Here is a 19,396-nt window from a genome sequence, read left to right as displayed (position 1 = left end):
AATCAGCATCAGTATATGAGAGAAAATCAAGGGTTGATGGCCGGTGAACCGTGATCCCATGATTAATGGTAGATTTGAGATACCGCAAGGTGCGTTTCAGATGCTGAAAGTGCATGGTGGTCGGCTTGTGCATGAACTGGGCCAGTTTATTGACCGCAAACGATAAATCAGGTCGAGTGAGATTGAGATATTGAAGTGCATCAATAATTTTGCGGTACACAGTAGCATCTATGGCAGGTGTTCCATCATTGAGCTTGAGTGTTGAGGATGAGGACAGAGGCGTGGCTGCTGGCTTGGCATCATGCATGTCGAAGCGCTCAAGAAGCTCTCTAATATACCTGTGTTGCGACAGTAATAAACCAGAAGGGGTTGGAATCAACTCAACACTAAGGAAGTAATGAGGAGAACCCAGGTTCTTCAGGGAAAACCATTGAGAAAGTGCTGTAATAAACTGGTTTAAGAACTGGACATTGTTGCCAGTGAGAAGAAGGTCATCCACATATACTAGGAAATATGCTTTGACAGTACCTCTGATATAAACAAACAGAGAGGGATCACTGTGACTCATTTGAAAGCCTTGTGACACGATGAATTCCTTAAGAGCATCATGTCATGCACGATGTGCTTGTCGTAAGCCATAAATGGCTTTGTGAAGAAGACAAACATGATCAGGATGTTATGAATCCTTGAAGCCATAAACACCTGTTCTTGAAGAGCACCCTGGAGGAAGGCATTGTTGACATCCAATTGACGCATTGGCCACCTGTGAGTAAGAGAAAGAGTTAGAACAATTTTTATGGTTTGAGGCCGGACTACTGGTGCAAATGTCTCCTTATAATCCGGACCAGCGCATTGAGTGAATCCCTTGGCAACAAGACGAGCTTTGTAGCGGGCAATAGTGCTATCAGTATTCCTCTTGATGCGGAAAAGCCCCTTGCAACCCAATATGTTTTTTCCTTTGGGAGGAGGGACAAGAGACCAGGTTCCATTGCGAAGAAGCGCATCAAATTCATCCGAGACAGCTCTTCTCCAATGCTCATGACACATGGCTTCTCGAATGTTGGATGGCTCCAGATTCTCCGGGAGAGGGTGATTAAATGTAGTGAGCGCACGTTTGGGCTTGAAAATGTTGTTTTTGGATCTAGTGACCATGGGGTGTGTTGGAGAGGCAGGAACAGGATCTGGACAAGAGTTAGTGACGGGGGAAATAGAAGGAATGAAAGAAGAGGAAATATTATTACCTGATGAAGAACCGGAGCACAAGGGACCCTCTTCATTGGACAAGGGAAATGAGGTTGTATGTTGAGGAGGTGGGACTGTATTGGGAGGGTGAGGTGTGGAGGGTTCTCAACAAGTTGGGTTGGACTAGCTGAAGGTTCTGGTTGGCGGATGAGAGTAGGGTATGGGAAAACTGAGTCATAAAACTTCATATGCCTTGATGTATAAGTCTGTTTGGTGATAAGATCAAACCAATGATAGGCATATTGGGAGGTAGTATAGCCAAGGAAAATTCATGGTTTGGACCAGGGTTGAAGTTTGTTGGAGGTATAAAGGCGCAACCATGGGAAGTAAAGACAACCAAAGGAGTGAAGGTCTGTAGGAGGGGTAGGTGAATTGTGTAATACCTCAAATGGGGACTACATGTTGAGAACCGGTGTAGGTAAACGGTTGATCAGGTATGTGGGTGTGAGAAATGCATATGTCCAAAACTTAGGTGGTAGGTGGGTAGTGTGAAGCAGGGCTCGTATTGTTTCTAGAATGTGACGGTGACGGCGTTCAGCCGTGGCATTGAGTTCCGGTGTATGGGGGGTTGTAAAGTGAGATATGCCATGAGAGTTAAAATAGGATGAAAGTTTAATGAATTCTCCACCATTGTCAGAGTAAAAGGAAATGATTTGTGACTGAAAAAATTTCTCAACAACAGCCTTGAATTTTGGAAATAAAATAGAGACATCTGATTTATGTTTCAAGGGGTACAACCAAATATACTTGGAAAAGTGATCAACAAAAATTAAATAATAAGAAAAGCCATCTAAAGACCTAATGGGAGCAGGCCCCCATACATCTGCATAAACAAGTTCAAGTGGTCTAGTGCTCTTGATACTGGATGTGGAAAATGGTAGTTTGTGACTCTTGACACTATCGCATGAGATTCATAGGGAAGGGTTGCTTTTTATTTTATGAGTGGATAATAGATGTCTCAGAATGCGATCTGACGGATGCCCCAAGATGTGATGCCATGGAGGGTGGTAATTGAGGTGAGTAACAAGTGCGGTGGGATTCGATGGTGAATGGGGCATGTGATATAGACCATTTTTAAGTTGTCCTTTGAGAAGAGGAGCCCTTGTCTTCAGATACTTCACCAAGAAAAAATCATGAAAAAATTCAACAGAAAATGGATTAGAAGCACATAATGATGAAACTGACAGCAGATTTTGAGAAATATTAGGGACATGTAGCACATTGGGGAGGAGAAGTGTATGGGAGGGAGTGTGTAAAACAATTTTACCGATGTAAGCAATGGACAGAGGTGAACCATCTCCAACAAATAGTTGATCAGTGCCATGATAGGGTTTGCTGAGATGTAGTTGGTCTAGGTCACTTGTGGTATGATGTGTGGTACCAGAGTCCAGAATCCAGTTAGGCGGAGGGTTGGAGTATTGGGCACGCACATGATGAGCGGAAGGTGTTGTAGTCTGTTTGGATGGATAGCCATGGAGTTTGTAGCAAACTTTAAGCTGTGTGGCCTGGCTTTTCACAGTACGGACATATCACCCTTTTGGAAGAGCTAGAAGAGGAAGAGTACTGACCTCTTTTGTGAGGCTGTGGCGGTCCTTTGTTGGCAGCATTGATAGTGGGAACAATGGTATGATCATGCGGAGGATCGACCTCACGTTGCAGGAAGTTGTCGAAGTCAGTGAGGAGGTCATGAAGCTCCTCAAAACTAATTGGGTGTTCACGAGTACGGAGGGCTGCAGTGACTTCTTTGTATTCTGAGCCAAGGTCGTTCAAGGTGTGAATAACCATATCAACATCATCCAACAGAGTGGTGATGATGGCGAGTTCATCCGATAAGGATTTAATACCATAAAGGTATTCAGACATGGACTTTGATCCTTTGGAAAAGCGAGAGAGACGCTCTTTCAAATACATGATGCGAGAGCGAGTCTTGCTAGCGAACATCTTGTTCAGGATGTCCCAAGCTTGCTTGGATGTTTTAACATTGCCCAACATGGTGATAACGTTAGGATCGACTGAGGAGATGATAGCATGAAGGATCAACTGATCTTGTCGTTTCCAGTAGTTGATGTCAGGATGATTGGCAGCAGGGCACGTTGTGGTGCCGTCGACAAAGCTAATGAGATCATAGCCGACCAGCAAGGCATTGAACTGGACTCGCCATGCAGGGAAATTGTTGGGGGTCAGCTTGATGGAAGCTTGATTGTTCAAGACAGTCACACTTTTGGAATTAGCAATTGGGATTTGTAATACGTTAGGCATAGTGGGGAATGGTTTGGATCGATGCTGTTAAGCAAAGGCGGCTGATACCATATAAGAGTATGACCAGGAATTGTATTTCATTGATAATTGGAAAGACTAGAGTACTACATATATATACACCTACTAGACCTAGGTGATCCCAATAATGAGTAATAATAATAATTAAGTATTTGACTAATTTGTTCCTATAATTGAGGGAAAGTCAAGCTAATGCTAAAGTCAAGGAATTACAATAACTGGGCATAATATTACATTAGTTAGCTATTATATCCTTTGTCATTTTCTCTCACTAATTGATTGTAGGTGGTAATTAAAACTATTAAATTGAAAACACACAATTAATGTGAGGGGTATATATGGAAAAGTAGAATACTTTTTGCTAGATTATTGGTAAATGTCTTATATTTAAAAACATAAAAAATTTAAAACTATGTCATATAATTAGGAATGGAGTGAGTACTTAATTAAGTTTGATATTCCCTGAACAAACTTATTTTTAATTTTCTTTTCTTGCTTAGAAACAAACAAGTGAATAACTCTTATATAATAGATATTTTAACCTTAAAGCATCAAATTGCAGGTGAACATTGAAGTAATTCAACAATCACATGCAAAAGTTTGAACATTTATAGAGTTTGGTAACCAGAGAAAACTATCAGTTTTTTCTTCTTGTTTCTCTTTCACCCTTTTTCTTTTTTTCCGGAGTCGCAAATCTCATGAGTTTATTGAAAACCTACAGGAATACCTAACATTGGTCAGCAACCTATTAGCATATTGTACTTCCAAATAGTTATAAGTATCAAATCAATTACAGATCGGACTACTTTATAGGAAAGTGATGCACAATTAATGTGGAATATCTTACCAACAACTTTTACGACAATTGTTAGATTAGTTAAATTTTTTAAACATTTAATTAAAAGTTCGATCTATAAATAATGTGTATGGAAAAAGATTTCTTAGAAAATGTTATCCACTTAATCTGATATCCAAGTCTTGAGAAGAATAGAATATTAGTTTTATAGTTGCCAGATATGGAAATACTTGAAAATTAAAAATAAGTGTAGTATCTTCAAATTTGAGATGGAGATAAGGCCACGTTCGTGACAATGTGACATCTCTTTCTTGTAAGCTTTCATTAATGTGGCTCTACCAAGAAATTTCAGCACCATTAGTCCAATTAATTGCACTTGACTAGTGTGCACATGCAATTGTTTCGTTCCAAGCTTATAATGAATAACATTTCATAAAGGCAAGGCAACCCATAATCACAGCTCACAAACTAACTAGTTCTGCAATGGTTTCAGTAGGTAAGCCTTCATACCAGAGACTAAGAAATTATGAAGATGATGAAGGATTGTTCTACGGCAAAACATTAAAAAGAGAAGTGAGAAAAGCAAAGGCGTGGCTTAAATTTAATGCTCTAGCTGGGAGGAGAAGACCAAGGCTTCGAATTGCTGGATTGAGGAGATTCTTCAGAAAGAGAGCAAAGTTCGTGTCTCGAGTCCGAGTCTCCTGGCGCAAAGCATTGAAGAGGTTGAAGGATGGGCAGAGTCACTGGAATGATCTTTTTGGGAGCAATTTTCTGTTCATGCAGGGTAATCCTACTCCTTTCGGATGCAGTACTCACAAGATGAAACCTTACATGGGTTTTGGCCTTCAAGAATTACCAACAACATATTCTGTTGGTAGGATCGCCTGAGAAATTTTGCTTTATATGATGCTATTCCAGTATTCCTCCTATATGGTAAAATATATAAACACTTTTTTTTTTTCTTTCCTGGGAGGGTGTGTGTTGGAGTTATATGTAAATCCAAATAGGTTAGTTTATTTATCGAGTTGTCTAATTTATTTGATGGGTTATTAAAATCCTATCTTAAGTGAACTAATATAGTTATTTATAAAAATTCAAATAGAAAAAAGTTGTGAAATTTCTAATGAAGATGTTAATTAATATTGATTCACCTATTACTACAAGAAATGGTTGAATTAGAGTCGAAATTTAGCATCCGCCTCGACGCGAATGCTATAATATAATTTGCTCTCGTTATCATCAGTCAAATTGATTTAAAGCGAACACAAATAGTTGATTTTAAATTATGTTCCACTTAATAATAAAGTGGTCAGACCGACATTAACTACCACTAGCATCGGTTTTGGCCAAGAAAATTAACCAGTCAAATTGTGTCCGATGACTGTCAACTTCACATCAGTGTCAACTTTGTAGACATTAATATTACCGACCAAATTAACATCAAACAATAAAGACTCTAAATCCACTTCAGCAGACACTTATTAAGCTAATGCAACAGTTAAGTGGATAACAGTAGAACTAGATCGAAGCTTTTCGACAATTTTGCGTGAGCTAGGTTGGTGCTAAAGAATACAAATTAGCATTGGCGCGGAGTCGCTCTAAATATTGACGTTAAATCAAGTCTTTCTTGTAGTGTTTGTGATCATCTTTTAAAGCACTCTCCTCTCACTACACGGTCTCTCCAAACCCCTACTTGGCTCTCCGTCGCTCCACCCTCACTGCCTCTTTGTCCCGACGCCTTGTCATCACCTCGTTGTCATGACACATCCGCCTCATCCCACCATCCTCTCACACTCTCGCTGTCCTGACATCTTGCAGTCGCATCTTCCGTCTCATCAACACCTTCGCTTCGCCCCTTTCTTGGTGTGACCCCACTGCCCGCCATCCCTCACTCTATCTTCATCCCCGCCCCCACCAGGTTCCCTTTGTTGAAATATTTATCAATGATTGCCATGAAAGAAGATCTGCATTTTGTGATTGCTGGAAGATAGCAAAGCCACACTGACGAACGCACTGTCGCGGGTGCGCGCCAAAGTATTCTGCTTTGAATGCAGTACAAGGTATTGAACACCAGGATCAATCTCACAAGGACTCGGTGAAGTATTAATTGATAATAGAGTAAAACAAAGCAATTAAAAAGGGGGTTTGATTGATTTGATTGTAAAGTAACAAACAGAACTTAAAAGAGATTTAATCGGATAAAAGAAAGTGTTAGTCCTCGGATTATAATAACATTCAAGTGCAACAAACCTTCATTGGTTACAAAAGATTAATTCTTCCTTATTGTTTCCCTAATTCGTGAGAGTTGATTAACTAAGCGAAAATCAATTCACAGTTTCCTAAACTAAGCGATTAAGAAACAGTTACGAACTAACATGAACTAAGCGAACATGCATCAACTCTTATTTCTAAAACTACGGAATTAAACAAACCCTAGATCAGAAATAGAGATGAAGAGAATTAATAAAGAAGAAATTTGCATTAAGAACAGAACCTCAAGTTTGCAAATACAAGAATATTAAAAATCCTAAGACTAACTATGGAGTTTAGCAACTCATACTAGAAAAGATGGAGAGAGCTATTAGGAGAAGGTGGAGGAGGTGATGGTGAGATGTGGTGAGGTGGTTTGGTGGTATCTAACAAAAGCCTAAACTCACTTATTTATACTAATAAATAAACTTGTTCATCAAGTAACAATCTTTGTTATCTAAATCTTTTCTAAATCTTCACAAAATCGGGCCCACATAAAGGAGTAAGCTGCTGAACAATCAGGCATTCGCGGGTCCCACAAAAAGTCTGAGTCTTCAATTGAGGTAAACATAAGAGTTGTAGCTCTTTAAGTCAGCCTCGCGGGCCTTCAATCGGATCCTAATTCGGAGTTCTGTAGCCCAAGATATGATCATTTTAGTGCAGACTGTTCCAGACTCGCAGGATTAGCGACAGCAACTTTGCAAGATCATTTTGACCATGTTAGAGGCTTGTTCTTCAATTGTGATGAACATAAAAGTTGTAGGGCTTCGAGCTAGCTTTCCAACGACATATTATGGGCCTTATTTCAATATTTCTAGCTCCATATTCAATCTGTTCTAGCAAAACAGTCATAGAAACTAAAAGTGTAGAATTAAGCTCTTTTCCATGAATAATCTAAATAAACACTAATGGTCAAAACATGGCTAAGTCATAACAATTAAGCACAAAAATGTATATAATGAAGCTTAGAAAGACACACGTAAAGTGCATCAATTATGCACTTATCACACACCTATAGCTATTGTTTTATGTTAACATTGGATCCCGTTGAATGAATACTTTTTATGCTGATCTTATATGAGACGCAAGAATTTTTGTGATTGGTAAAATGGAGAAATTATATAGATAAAAATTGAAATTTTTTGGCTGGAAAACCAAAAAGCTGCCTCCAACACTGCCTCCAACACTGTTTCATATCAGTAGGAGTACATGGCACTTATGCTCAAGGTTTTTTTTGTTGTTTCCTTTATCATTCTTCTTAAAAAGGCGTGGACATATATTGTCACCAATCATGTTTCCATTTGTTTTTCATGAATTCATGATGCACTTAGCATCTGTTAAGTAGGAATATGATGCACTTGTTAGCATCTGTTAAATAAGAATTAGAACAGCTGGCATGACAGCTGGCAACAAAGTAGTATAAATATGGTCATTAGGTAGTTAGAGATGTTATGTTAGTTGTAACAGAATTTTATCTCACTAATCTCAATTCTCTGTTTCTATCTCTCTCTTTCTCTCTCTTTCACTTCTTCTCATATCATTGGTATTCAGAGCACTCGATTCATGGTGACCAATGGCGGAAGCAACGAGGTTGCAGAGCTCAATCCGCGAGGCGGAGGAGCGGATTACGGCGACGATCAAGCCGTGCATCAGTAAGCATTTGTGTGAGCTGGAGCAGAGGTTTGAACTCCAACTGAACGGGTTCCAGGAGGCGATGTGAGGCCTCGGGTTGCAGATGACGGAGATGTCGTCGCGGCGGAGAGGCGCGAACTACGGCGAGCACTGCATGCCGACGTGATTGGATTTTCCGAAATTCAACCGCGACGAAGCTGAATCGTGGCTTGTAAAGTGCGAACGATTCTTCACGCTCGACAACACGCCGGAAATAGAGAAGGTAGCGATTGCAAGCATTGCAATGGACAAGAGTTCTTTCCGGTTGTTCCAGACCTTGGAATAGAGCATGACTGGTCCAGTTTCTTGGATGCAGTTCAGCGATGCAGTGAAGGTGCGTTTTGGTACTGAATTTGATTCACCATTAGAGGAACTTAAGCATCTTGTTCACACTAGAACTCTAGACGATTATCAAGAGGCTTTTGATACCTTGGTTGCGCGCACAAATTTGTCAGAACCTCAGAAATTGCAAGTATATGTGCTGAGTTGAGCAATGGTGTGAAGATGTTTGCGCCAAGGACATTGTTTGAAGCTACACGAATCGCGAAATTGCAGGAGAGGAGCAACGAATTGCTCTAGAAACGCACTGTTTCAGGTGTCAGAAGCACCAACGCGTGGTCTGACAAGCGCGGAAACTCTTCATTTGTTAAGAAGAAGTTACCAGAGAAGAAACCAGGGGGTGATTCCAGTCAGAAAGGAATTTTAGGAAAACCTAATTACACATTTCAGAGGAAGTTATCTCCTAAAGAGATGGAAGAACATAGAGCACAAAATTTGTGCTTCTTCTACCATGAGAAATTTTCTCCAGGGCATGATTATCTGCAAAGGAAGAAGCTCTAAGTTTTCTTAATGGAGGTTGAGGAAGGTAAACTAGAAGCTGTTGAGTCTGCAAGTTCTGTTGATTCTGAACCAGTTGATTATCCTTGAATGCCATACATGGGGACTCTGAATATCCTTTGATGAGGTTGATTGCATGGATATGAAAGAAGAGGATTCATGTCCTCATTGATTCTGGAAGCTCACACAACTTCATTGATCAAAAACTGTGCAAGGAAGGCCTGTTCTACCTTAGACTCGTGCATCCTCTACTGAAGCCTTTACAAGTTACTGTGGCAGGTGGTGGAGTCATGCAAGGTACACGCCTATGTGATGGAATACAGTTGAAGATGCAAGGGTATGATTTCTTCACTAGTGCTATTGCTCTTCCTTTAGGTAGTTTTGATTTGATTTTAGGCTTACAAGTTACAATGGTTAACTCAGTGGGGAACTATAGCATGAGATTTCAAAGCCCTTGTTATGGAATTTGATATGGGACACCTTAGGGTGAGATTGCAAGCTGATAAGAGTGGGAAGGATAGAGTAGTTTCAGCTGCTAAACTTAATCAAATTGTAGCTGAGAAAAGTTTTGTTTTATGCTACAATTGTTTCCATGTTCCTAAGAGAAAGTGTGTTGTGATCTTGGCTTAGAGGAACCTGAGGATCCTGCAACTAAAGAACATAAAACCACTGTCTTAGAGGAATTTAGGGATGTTTTTTAGGAGCCTACACAGCTACCCCCATTCAGAGGCATCCATGATCACCAGATTGTTCTGAAGGAAGGGTCCAACCCAGTTAGTTTGAGACCTTATAGGTACCCTCCTGCACAGAAAGATGTCATTGACAACATGGTGAAAGAGCTGTTGGATTCAGGGGTTATCCAACCTAGTTCTTCTCCATTTGCTTCTCATGTGGTCTTGGTTAAGAAGAAGGATGACAGTTGGCACATGTGTGTAGACTATAGGAAGCTTAATGATATGACAGTTAAAGCAAAATTTCCTATTCCTCTTGTTGAAGATTTGCTGGATGAGCTAGGGGGTGCTCAAGTTTTCTCTAAATTGGACCTTAGGTTTGGTTACCATCAAATAAGAATGAAACCAGAAGATATAGCTAAGACTGCATTTCAGACTCATGGTGCACAATATGAATATGTGGTCATGCCTTTTGGGTTGTCCAATGCCCCAACCACATTTCAAGGTACCATGAATGTCATCTTTCCTAGTCTATTAAGGAGGTGTGTGCTCATCTTCTTTGATGACATCTTTGTCTATAGTAAGTCCATAGCTGAGCATGTGGCACACCTTAGACAGGTTTTCACTGTTTTAAAGACTCATTCCTTCTATGTCAAGAGAAGTAAGTGTGCCTTCTTTACTACTCGAATTGAGTACTTGGGTCACTTCATTACTCCTGAAGGGGTTACTATAGATCCAGCCAAGATCATGGCAGTTCAAGAGTGGCCAGAACCTCAGACACTTAAGCAACTCAGAGGTTTCTTGGGCATCACAAGTTACTACAGAAGATTCATTCAAAATTACAGCATGCTAGCATCACCTCTCACTGACTTACTCAAGAAAGATGCCTTCATTTGGTCAGATAAGGCTTCCCATGCTTTCAATCAGCTCAAACAAGCCTTAAGTACTGCTCCTGTATTGGCTATTCCAGATATGGCTAAGTCATTTGTAGTGGAGATTGATGCTTCCAGTACAGGAATTGGGGCAGTTCTGATGCAAGACAAGCACCTTATTGCATTTATTAGCAAGGTTATTTCTCCCAGAAATAGGTTGCTATCAGTTTATGACAGGGAATTACTAGCACTTGTGCATGCAGTGTCTAAATGGCACCAATATCTGTCTCTTCAACCTTTCCTCATCTTAACGGATCAGCATAGTTTGAAATTTTTACTGGAACAAAGGTTGTCTACACCTGCACGGTATAAATGGGTTACTAAACCGATGGGTCTATCTTATGAAATTAGGTATAAGCAGGGAAAGGACAATGTTGCTGCTGTCTCCTTATCCCGGGCCAATCATGGAGAGTTGTTGCACTTGGCAGTCTCTTCCATTTCTTCAGAATTGTGGGATCTAATACAACAAGCCTATGTTGAAGATTCTTCCCTCAAGGATCTTATGTAAGAGGTGAATGGTTCTCCTGACCAACATCCTCATTACAGGGTGGTGGATGGTTTCTTTTTCCGGAAACACAGATTGGTAGTTCCCAATAATGACCAAGTCAGATTGGTTATTTTGCAATGGCTGCATTCCTCTCATCAAGGGGGGCATTCAGGTATAAGGGCTTCTACTCATAGGATCAAGTCCTTATTTTATTGGAAAGGACTTAGCAAGAGTGTAGCTGAGTTTATTCAAAGGTGTGAGACTTGCTTGAGATGCAAGTATGAACCTCATGTTATTCCAGGTTTACTGCAACCCTTGGCTATACCTGATGGAGTGTGGCAAAGTATTGCCATGGATTTCATTGAAGGGCTACCCAAGTCCCATGGCAAGGACACCATATGGGTGGTTATTGACAGGCTTAGTAAGTATGCTCATTTCATAGCCTTGTCACATCCTTTCACAGCTTCCACTTTGGCTGAGGTGTTCATCAACAATGTTTACAAACTTCATGGAGCCCCAGCAAATATAGTGAGTGACAGGGATCCCCTATTTACTAGCAAATTATGGGCAGCATTTCTGCAACAATTGGGCATTTCTCAGAGCTTGTCTACTGCCTATCATCCTCAATCAGATGAGCAGAGTGAGGTCCTCAATCGTTGCTTGGAACATTACTTGAGGGCCATGACTTGGCAGAGACCAAAGGAGTAGGCTGCTTGGCTGCCTATGGCAGAATGGTGGTATAACACCACTTTTCACTCTGCAATCCAAGCTACCCGTTATGAAGTTGTTTATGGTCAGCCACCCCCCTTGCATTTACCTTACTGCCCTCAGAGCACTGTGGTGGATGCTGTGGACAAAAGCTTTGTTGCTAGAGAAGAGATGATCAACAAGTTGCAAGGTAACTTGGCTCGAGCTCAAGCTCGCATGAAGACCTTGGCTGATAAACACAGGTCTGACAGAGAATTTCAAGTTGGAGATTGGGTTTTCTTGAAGCTCCAACCTTATAGGCAATCCTCTCTCACTTCTAGGGCTTCACAAAAGTTGTCCCCTCATTTCTTTGGCCCATATCAGATACTACATCGTGTAGGCAATGTTGCTTACACCCTCAATTTACCTGCTACCTCACACATTCATCCCACTTTTCATGTTTCCCTGCTGAAACCTTGCCGAGATGCTACAGTTTCTCTTCATCCTCTTCCGGAGGATTGGGGCAGCATGGATAATCCTAAGGAAGCATTCAAGATTTTGAAGAGGCGCTCTGTGCAAAAACACCATAGAGTTGTTACTGAAGTCTTAGTGCAGTGGAAAGGGGAAAGTGCAGAAGAGGTCACTTGGGAATTGTTATATAAGCTGAAGCAACAGTTCTCCTTCTTTGATGTTACTGCTTCCCCTTGAGGTCAAGGAGAGTTTTAAGGGGAGGGATATGATGCACTTAGCATCTGGTAAGTAGGAATATGATGCACTTGTTAGCATCTGTTAAATAAGAATTAGAACAGCTGGCATAACAGCTGGCAGCAAAGTAGTATAAATAAGGCCATTAGGCAGTTAGAGACGTTATGTTAGTTGTAACAGAATTTTATCTCACTAATCTCAATTCTCAGTTTCTTTCTCTCTCTATCTCTCTCTTTCTCCTCTCTTTCAATTCTTCTCCTATCAATTCATTGTTAATCTTAGTATTCTGCATACTTTTTTTTACGGTGACGTACTCTGCATACATGAGGGTGGAAAATTATATGATATTTGTTTGAACTTTTCACTTTTATTTTAGAAGTAGTTATATACCGCTCATGAGTACTCTTTGAAGTGTCAATTCGGGAATATTGTTTAAGGTAGACGTCTACCTTACCCCTCTTGTAACTATTTGCATTGTGTTTGTTTCTAATTTTGATGTTTACATGTAAATGAATGACTTCTAAAAAAAATTAAATAACTACCCTACATGAATGTGTAACGGTAAATTGAAAAGCATAGCAAAACGATTTATATATATATATAGAATGTATCTTATGAGAAAGGTAATCTTATGTGAGAAAATGAGAATAAATCACGACCGTTAGATCTAACCATCAACGGTCAAGATTAAAACATTAAGCCATGTGACTTTTTTAAGTGATCATGTGACAATCACATGACCATTAAATTCTTTTAATCTTAACCGTTGATTGTTAGATCTAACGGTCGTGATTTATTCTCATTTTCTCACATAAGATTACCTTTCTCATAAGATACATCCCCTATATATATATATATATGACTATATGAAAACATTTCTTAAAATAATATCAAATGCATTTGTAGAGAACACAACAATCAAATATGTCAAAAGACCTCATGTCCCACTTGATTTTCATTCATTATAAAATGTTTCATCCATGATTTATGAACCACATTTTTCACTTCATAGTTATTAAACATTTTCCAATCTTCAACTCGTTTTACTTCTAATCTCTTTTGACATTGATTTCAAAAAAGCTAGAAACAGAAACTTCTATAAAAGAATAACCTCAACAAACTTTCATGTCTTTAATTTGTCTTTAATTTCAATGTGATAGTTGTTTCTCAAGGCGAGCCATCAAGCAAATGGGATTGAGATCCTCTCAAATGAGACCATTTTTAAGTGATAATATTTATATCATTGTGTTTAATATATACAATTTTTTTAGTATAAATGTATAGTAGTTAAATATATATCTTTTCAATTTGATGGCATCTGCAACATTAAATATAATATTACAAATGATAGTGAAATGAGGGTAGGGATGACAATATGTCCGTTCGTATACCAATTAAATAGTACATGAATAAATTTATAGAAACAGTTAAATTCACTTTTTATCTTAAAAATGCAAGGCAGAATGGGAACCACAAATATCCAAACATGAAAAAAGCAGGGAGAGTTATTTGATGGTAAGGGATTAAGAGAAATCTTATCCATGATTTAAACATATTAATTGGTTAAGAAAATAAAAATATTATTTTAATAAAAAAATATTTATCATATTAAAATATACAGATAGTTAAATTTTATATTTAATTATAAATTTGTTTATTTGCAATTCCAAAACTTATGCAAACATATTAAAACATGTTTATTAATATATGATATTATTTTATTTTATTTGGAAAAAACAAATATATTGATTAGAAGTAATAGAGGGATTTCGGCCAAAGCAAAGAAATTAATAATAGAGACCAAGCAAAAACAGGCCAACAATGGGGAAAATAGAACTAAGACCCCAGCTCACCAAAGGAAAAAAACTCCGCAAAAACCAACTTTGTAATGGAGAACAAACACCAAATAGTCAAAATCAAACACCAGTACCAAAACCAAAATCAATGCAAAGTAAAAAGTAAATTTTAAGAGTAAAGTAAAAATACACCAAACCGTCGTAAAACAACAACCTTTACCGGCGGTTGACCCCATCCTCCATGAAATATCACGTTATAAATGAAAGCGATAGCGGTTTCCCAAACCACCGCAAAAGAAGCGTTGCAAAATTGGTAATTTGGTGTACAGTGAACGAAAAAACCAATGCTCAAGACAGTCACTACTCCTTCAATTCCTCTTCAAGGTCTTGAATAATATTCTAGTCACTACCGTCAAACTCCAACCAAAAAATCTATCTAAGAAGCCACGCCTTATTGTCTAGCATGAAATAACCACCAAACAAAGCACTACCCAAAACAAACAGTGCAAGAAAAACCAAGGGTATAGCCACACCAAAAACATAACCGCCATTAACAACCGCAACCAATTCCTCATAGCTGGTCTGAAAGACCGAGCAGGGCTTACGACCCCTGTTAATGCTCTCTTGATTTGATTATATTTTCATTAAAATTTAAAATGTTTCTATTTAATGCCGTTAGAAAAAATAGGATAAAATTAATAAAAGAGAATGATGAAGTTAAAAAATGAAGCGACAAGTGGGACACTTTCATTAATTAACTTCGTACACAGATGTAATGATTGTGCATCATACATTCATACATTTTTGTATCAATTCACGCTCGCTTGTAAGGTATTTGCAAGCCCAATTACTACTTAAAATACTAAGGCATGCACTTGGTGAGATTTGCAATCATGCATCCGCAAATAAGTGATATATTTGGATGTTGTTAACTATCAACCGAACAGCTGAAATTGTGGTTGCTATTGTAAGCATAAAAGAAAACACAATGTTGAACCAGTGCCACGCTTTCTTCTCTGCTCTAGCTGTCTTTCCCTTAACCTAAAATTGAAGCACATTAAGGGAAAGAAACATACTAATTAGTCATATATAAAGATGTATATAGTAGTCTAATTACAAACTCTAATAGGGCTAGCTAATTAATTAAAGCTCTATCACATATATAACCTTGATGAAGACCATGCTTGGGAACATGAAGGTTAGAGGAACGAGTGTAAATGAGCCTAGCAAGTTTACAAAGTCACCCATAAAAGGAAATGCTGCAGCCACGAGTGTGTTCCCAGAAAAGAAGAATGCTCGGATGAGAAATAAGCGTCTCAAGTTCTCCCCTGAATGCATCGCCTTGCCAAGTTCTAGAAATTTAGTGTCCAATGCCTCATGAATTGGTGCTACAAACATCTGCATTTTTTAAAAGGACAAAAAGAGACACCCTTCAATTCATTAGACAATATTAGATATTTATAATTATATATAACTTTTTCCCTTATCATTCTCAAGTACATACTAACCCTCTAAAAAATGTCTTTTGCTAGGAGTTGTCTAATAGGTTCACTAATTACTTTTAAAGTCAAAATCAACTTTATAAAAATAATTGAGTAATTTTTATGGGTGAAATTTGTTTTTATAGTGTTTAAGTGTGTTGGAATCACACTCAGTTTTTTTTTACTTAAATTTGTTATAAACAACATTATTATTGATGCACTCATAATAAATTTATTTGACTTATGGGATAAATTAAACTATCTTTCTGAATTATAATTTAAATTTAAAATAATATAAATAGTCTTGTTTCTAAAAATTTATGAAATGACGACTCAAGTGATAAGAGATAGTGGACAAACGAGTTGAAGAGGATGAGAACCCGGAATCAACTTTAGGGATGTAATTTATCTTTCCGATATAAAAAAAAAATTGTCATCATCTTCATATAAGTGTCTCATTCCTTATCTATCAATTAAATTAAGTCATTTCATTTAAAAATATAATTACTTGTAGGAATTATAATGGTCCCTTTGAAAAAAATTATAATTGTCATTCGCATACCGGTATGAGTATGACGCAATTAAATTGGTAATTCGAAACACAACACGAAATGAAAACAAATGATTTTCGTACTTAAAAAAAAGATAGGCATGTTCTTACATGTTGGGAGACTATGGACTGCAGAAAGACGATGGCATTAATGAGCACATTGATCCATCTCGGACCACTCAAGTTTTCAGGTAGATATGCTGTTACCATTGAACCATAAGCCCAATATCCCATAATGGTCACACCATAATACAACATGAGTCCCACACTATATTGTGAGTACAGAGCCTTTCTCATGTTCTTCACTGCAGGCGCACGTAGAGTGGACTGCAAAATTATCACAACTTCCCTCAAAATCAAAGCAATTTATTAATAGAATAACATGTTCAAAGTTAATAAATGACCATGTTTGATTAATTAATTTGTCTAGGAAAAATAAATGACCTGTATCTCGAGGAGCAATCCACCGGTGTTGCAAACAATGACAGCAGAAACAGCACCGAAACCGTTGAACACCTTGTTCACCTCGCTTCCCATAAGGTCAAAATCCTTGTTTGATTTTGATTTCCCTACCAACAAATAAATACTGGTATATTAATTTCCAATAAGTTAGACAAATTATTAACCTTCAGAAGACATGTTAATTATTAATGTGCTAATTAGTTACCATCTTTGACTAAAACGATTAGAAGAAATATTATGTATGTGAGAGTCAGAACTGCAGAAGCTCCCAGCCAATTTTTCATAGCTGATATTGTTGGGATGAAGAAGGCAAAAAGAAAGTAAGATACTCCTGTCATCGCTATGTAGTATTGGAGCCTCAAGTGAGAGTCACTGAACTCTGAGTTGATTTCCTGCCAAAAAAAAACCACTTACTCTAAAAATCAACTCCAATAATTGACATATATTTTAAGGTTTTGTCAGCAAATTAATTTTAATATATAAAAAGCATATTGTAATTTATTTTTTTTTATAGGCAAAAGCCGCATATTGTAAATAATATATATTGAATACTAATAATAAAAATATGATTCATTGGACCGACTACGTACCTTAAGCGCTTTGCCTCCTAGGAGGATGAAACCCATGTTCGCAAGAAGAAGGGTCAAAAACTGGAAAATCCACGTGATGTAATACATCTTCTTGCCTTAAACAAATTAAGGAATGACTAAATTAGTACTAACATCCTTAACATAATACTAATGAAAGTTTGAATAAGAAATTACTATGAAAGAAAAACTGACCATAAACAAATCCCATAAGATCTCTGTATCTGATGAATCTCCTGCCATCGATGAAATGAAAAGCTGCTAAAAGCCAGTTTGCATAGGCTGTGTAGAGACCCACAACTACAAGGCATATGATACCCCAAGTCCAACCCAGAGGCACCATGATCAGGTTGGAAAAACTCAACACCCACCCACAATTGAAGCCTGCCACCAGCAACAACCCCACTTGTTGCCATGAATCTGCAAATTAAATTGCAATCAATAACATGTTTAGATCAGCTTACTTTTCGTGTGTCAGTGACACATAAAAACTATTCATAGAAGCTTCTTCATCAAACAAACTTGATTTTAGCTATAGAGTCTCACATGTCTTGTCGTCAAAAAAAAAAAACTATAGAGTCGACTTAGAAGAAGTTCAAAACATACTTTAACAGAATTTAGCATAGATGAATAGAAATAGTAGTGATACCATGGTCAATAGTATGAGCAGAAGCGATGGCAAAATCATCATTTTGGGTAGCCTTTTCTTGACCTTGTTCAATGTTCAGAGAGCTAGTATTGTTGCCTTCTTCTTCAACATCTAATTGGTTGGAGGCTCTAACTGAAGCTGGCGCCATTGCTTTCACTAGCTCCTCAAATATCTGCAAATTATGTCGAAGTGGAAGTCGGTTTAAATTAACATGCTCTTAGATTGCGTTCCGCAATTGCTATTTGTAAATATCATATTTTTTCGTCACATCACAATCATGTCCTGAGTTGTGACCACAACACTGTAGTTGTTTTAACCATATTTGTAATATCAAGAATAGCTTAGAGTGTTCAGATGACAACTGCAAATTAAGTACCCTAGCCTGGCTCAAATGATTTTGGATTATTGGATATATCACCAGTTCCTTCTTTTGTATTGAAATATGATTGTTACAAAGTATTGGACTCTATTTGGATTGAAACAAGTAATTAGAAATTATGGATTTAACTCACATCTCTCATAAGTTGAGAATTTAAACTCTCACGTGATCGTAGTTGATTGAATATCTCAAATAATTCTTTTACTTAGGAATGAGTGTTTGTTGGTCTCTCAAGTATGTCATTAACGTCCTGCACGGGTATCTCGATGTCTCTAACTCAAATGAACAGTGAACTCAATCTCATAATGGTAGGCCTAGGAGACTCATGGTTTTGTTTCATATTAGCAGTAGACTCATGGTTGAGTGCACATTGTATCCGTCGGTCAAGGTGACAAAAGTTTGTATCAGTCGGTCAAGGTGACAATAGTAAGATATCTCATCTAACAATTGCAAAAACAGAGAGGATGTGATTAATTAATATATAAAGGCTGATCAATGATAGCCATTATCTCAAAATTTGACCATGATGACTTCACTAATTTCAAGTGCCCTGTAATAATAAAATTTGGAGTTGTTTAAAATTTTAAAGGACTCATGAGAAAGTTTAAGTTAAATAATTTATCATCTAATCACATTATAGATTATTAAGAAACAAAAATTATAGAAAAATATCAAAAGATATTTGGTTTCCCAACGCTACCATTAAATTAAATTGGTTGGAGGCTTGGAGCCTATATAGACTACAGAACGTTCGTTATGTTTACTAGACGTGTCCCGAGCTCAATCATTTGCTTTATACACATGTTTTTCCTTCGGATGAAGATCAATTATATTATGAAATGATAATGTTTAGAATCATGTGCAAAGAAAAGACACTGACTTAGGCTTTCCCTTCCCGATAGGTCATTTTATTTTTAAACAAAAAAAAAAAAGACCG

At 37.8% G+C, this 19,396-nt stretch overlaps 3 protein-coding genes across 3 annotated transcripts; 1 reads left to right on the top strand and 2 right to left on the bottom strand.

Annotated features, from left to right (window-relative positions):
• Positions 1–564: 564 nt before the first annotated feature.
• On the bottom strand, positions 565–1,152 carry LOC130712953 (uncharacterized mitochondrial protein AtMg00820-like). Its single transcript, XM_057562764.1, has one exon. It carries the CDS (start codon positions 1,150–1,152, stop codon positions 565–567), a length of 588 nt encoding a protein of 195 aa, XP_057418747.1.
• A 3,646-nt stretch (positions 1,153–4,798) lies between these two features.
• LOC130712952 (uncharacterized) lies at positions 4,799–5,203 on the top strand. The gene has a single exon (XM_057562763.1). It carries the CDS (start codon positions 4,799–4,801, stop codon positions 5,201–5,203), a length of 405 nt encoding a protein of 134 aa, XP_057418746.1.
• Positions 5,204–15,068: 9,865 nt separating this feature from the next.
• On the bottom strand, positions 15,069–18,708 carry LOC130715582 (proline transporter 2-like). Its single transcript, XM_057565701.1, has 9 exons — positions 18,593–18,708; positions 18,081–18,252; positions 17,627–17,851; positions 17,435–17,529; positions 17,050–17,236; positions 16,827–16,951; positions 16,494–16,709; positions 15,519–15,749; positions 15,069–15,392 (listed from the first exon to the last, which is right to left on the bottom strand). Exons 1-9 carry the CDS (start codon positions 18,599–18,601, stop codon positions 15,243–15,245), a joined length of 1,410 nt encoding a protein of 469 aa, XP_057421684.1. The 5' UTR covers positions 18,602–18,708; the 3' UTR covers positions 15,069–15,242.
• Between the last annotated feature and the right edge of the window lie 688 nt (positions 18,709–19,396).

Source organism: Lotus japonicus, chromosome 4 (genome assembly GCF_012489685.1).
Source record: "Lotus japonicus ecotype B-129 chromosome 4, LjGifu_v1.2".
Classification (NCBI taxonomy): Eukaryota; Viridiplantae; Streptophyta; class Magnoliopsida; order Fabales; family Fabaceae; genus Lotus; species Lotus japonicus.
The sequence above is the reverse complement of the archived record's forward strand: the minus strand, read 5'-3'. Positions and strand labels throughout refer to the sequence as shown.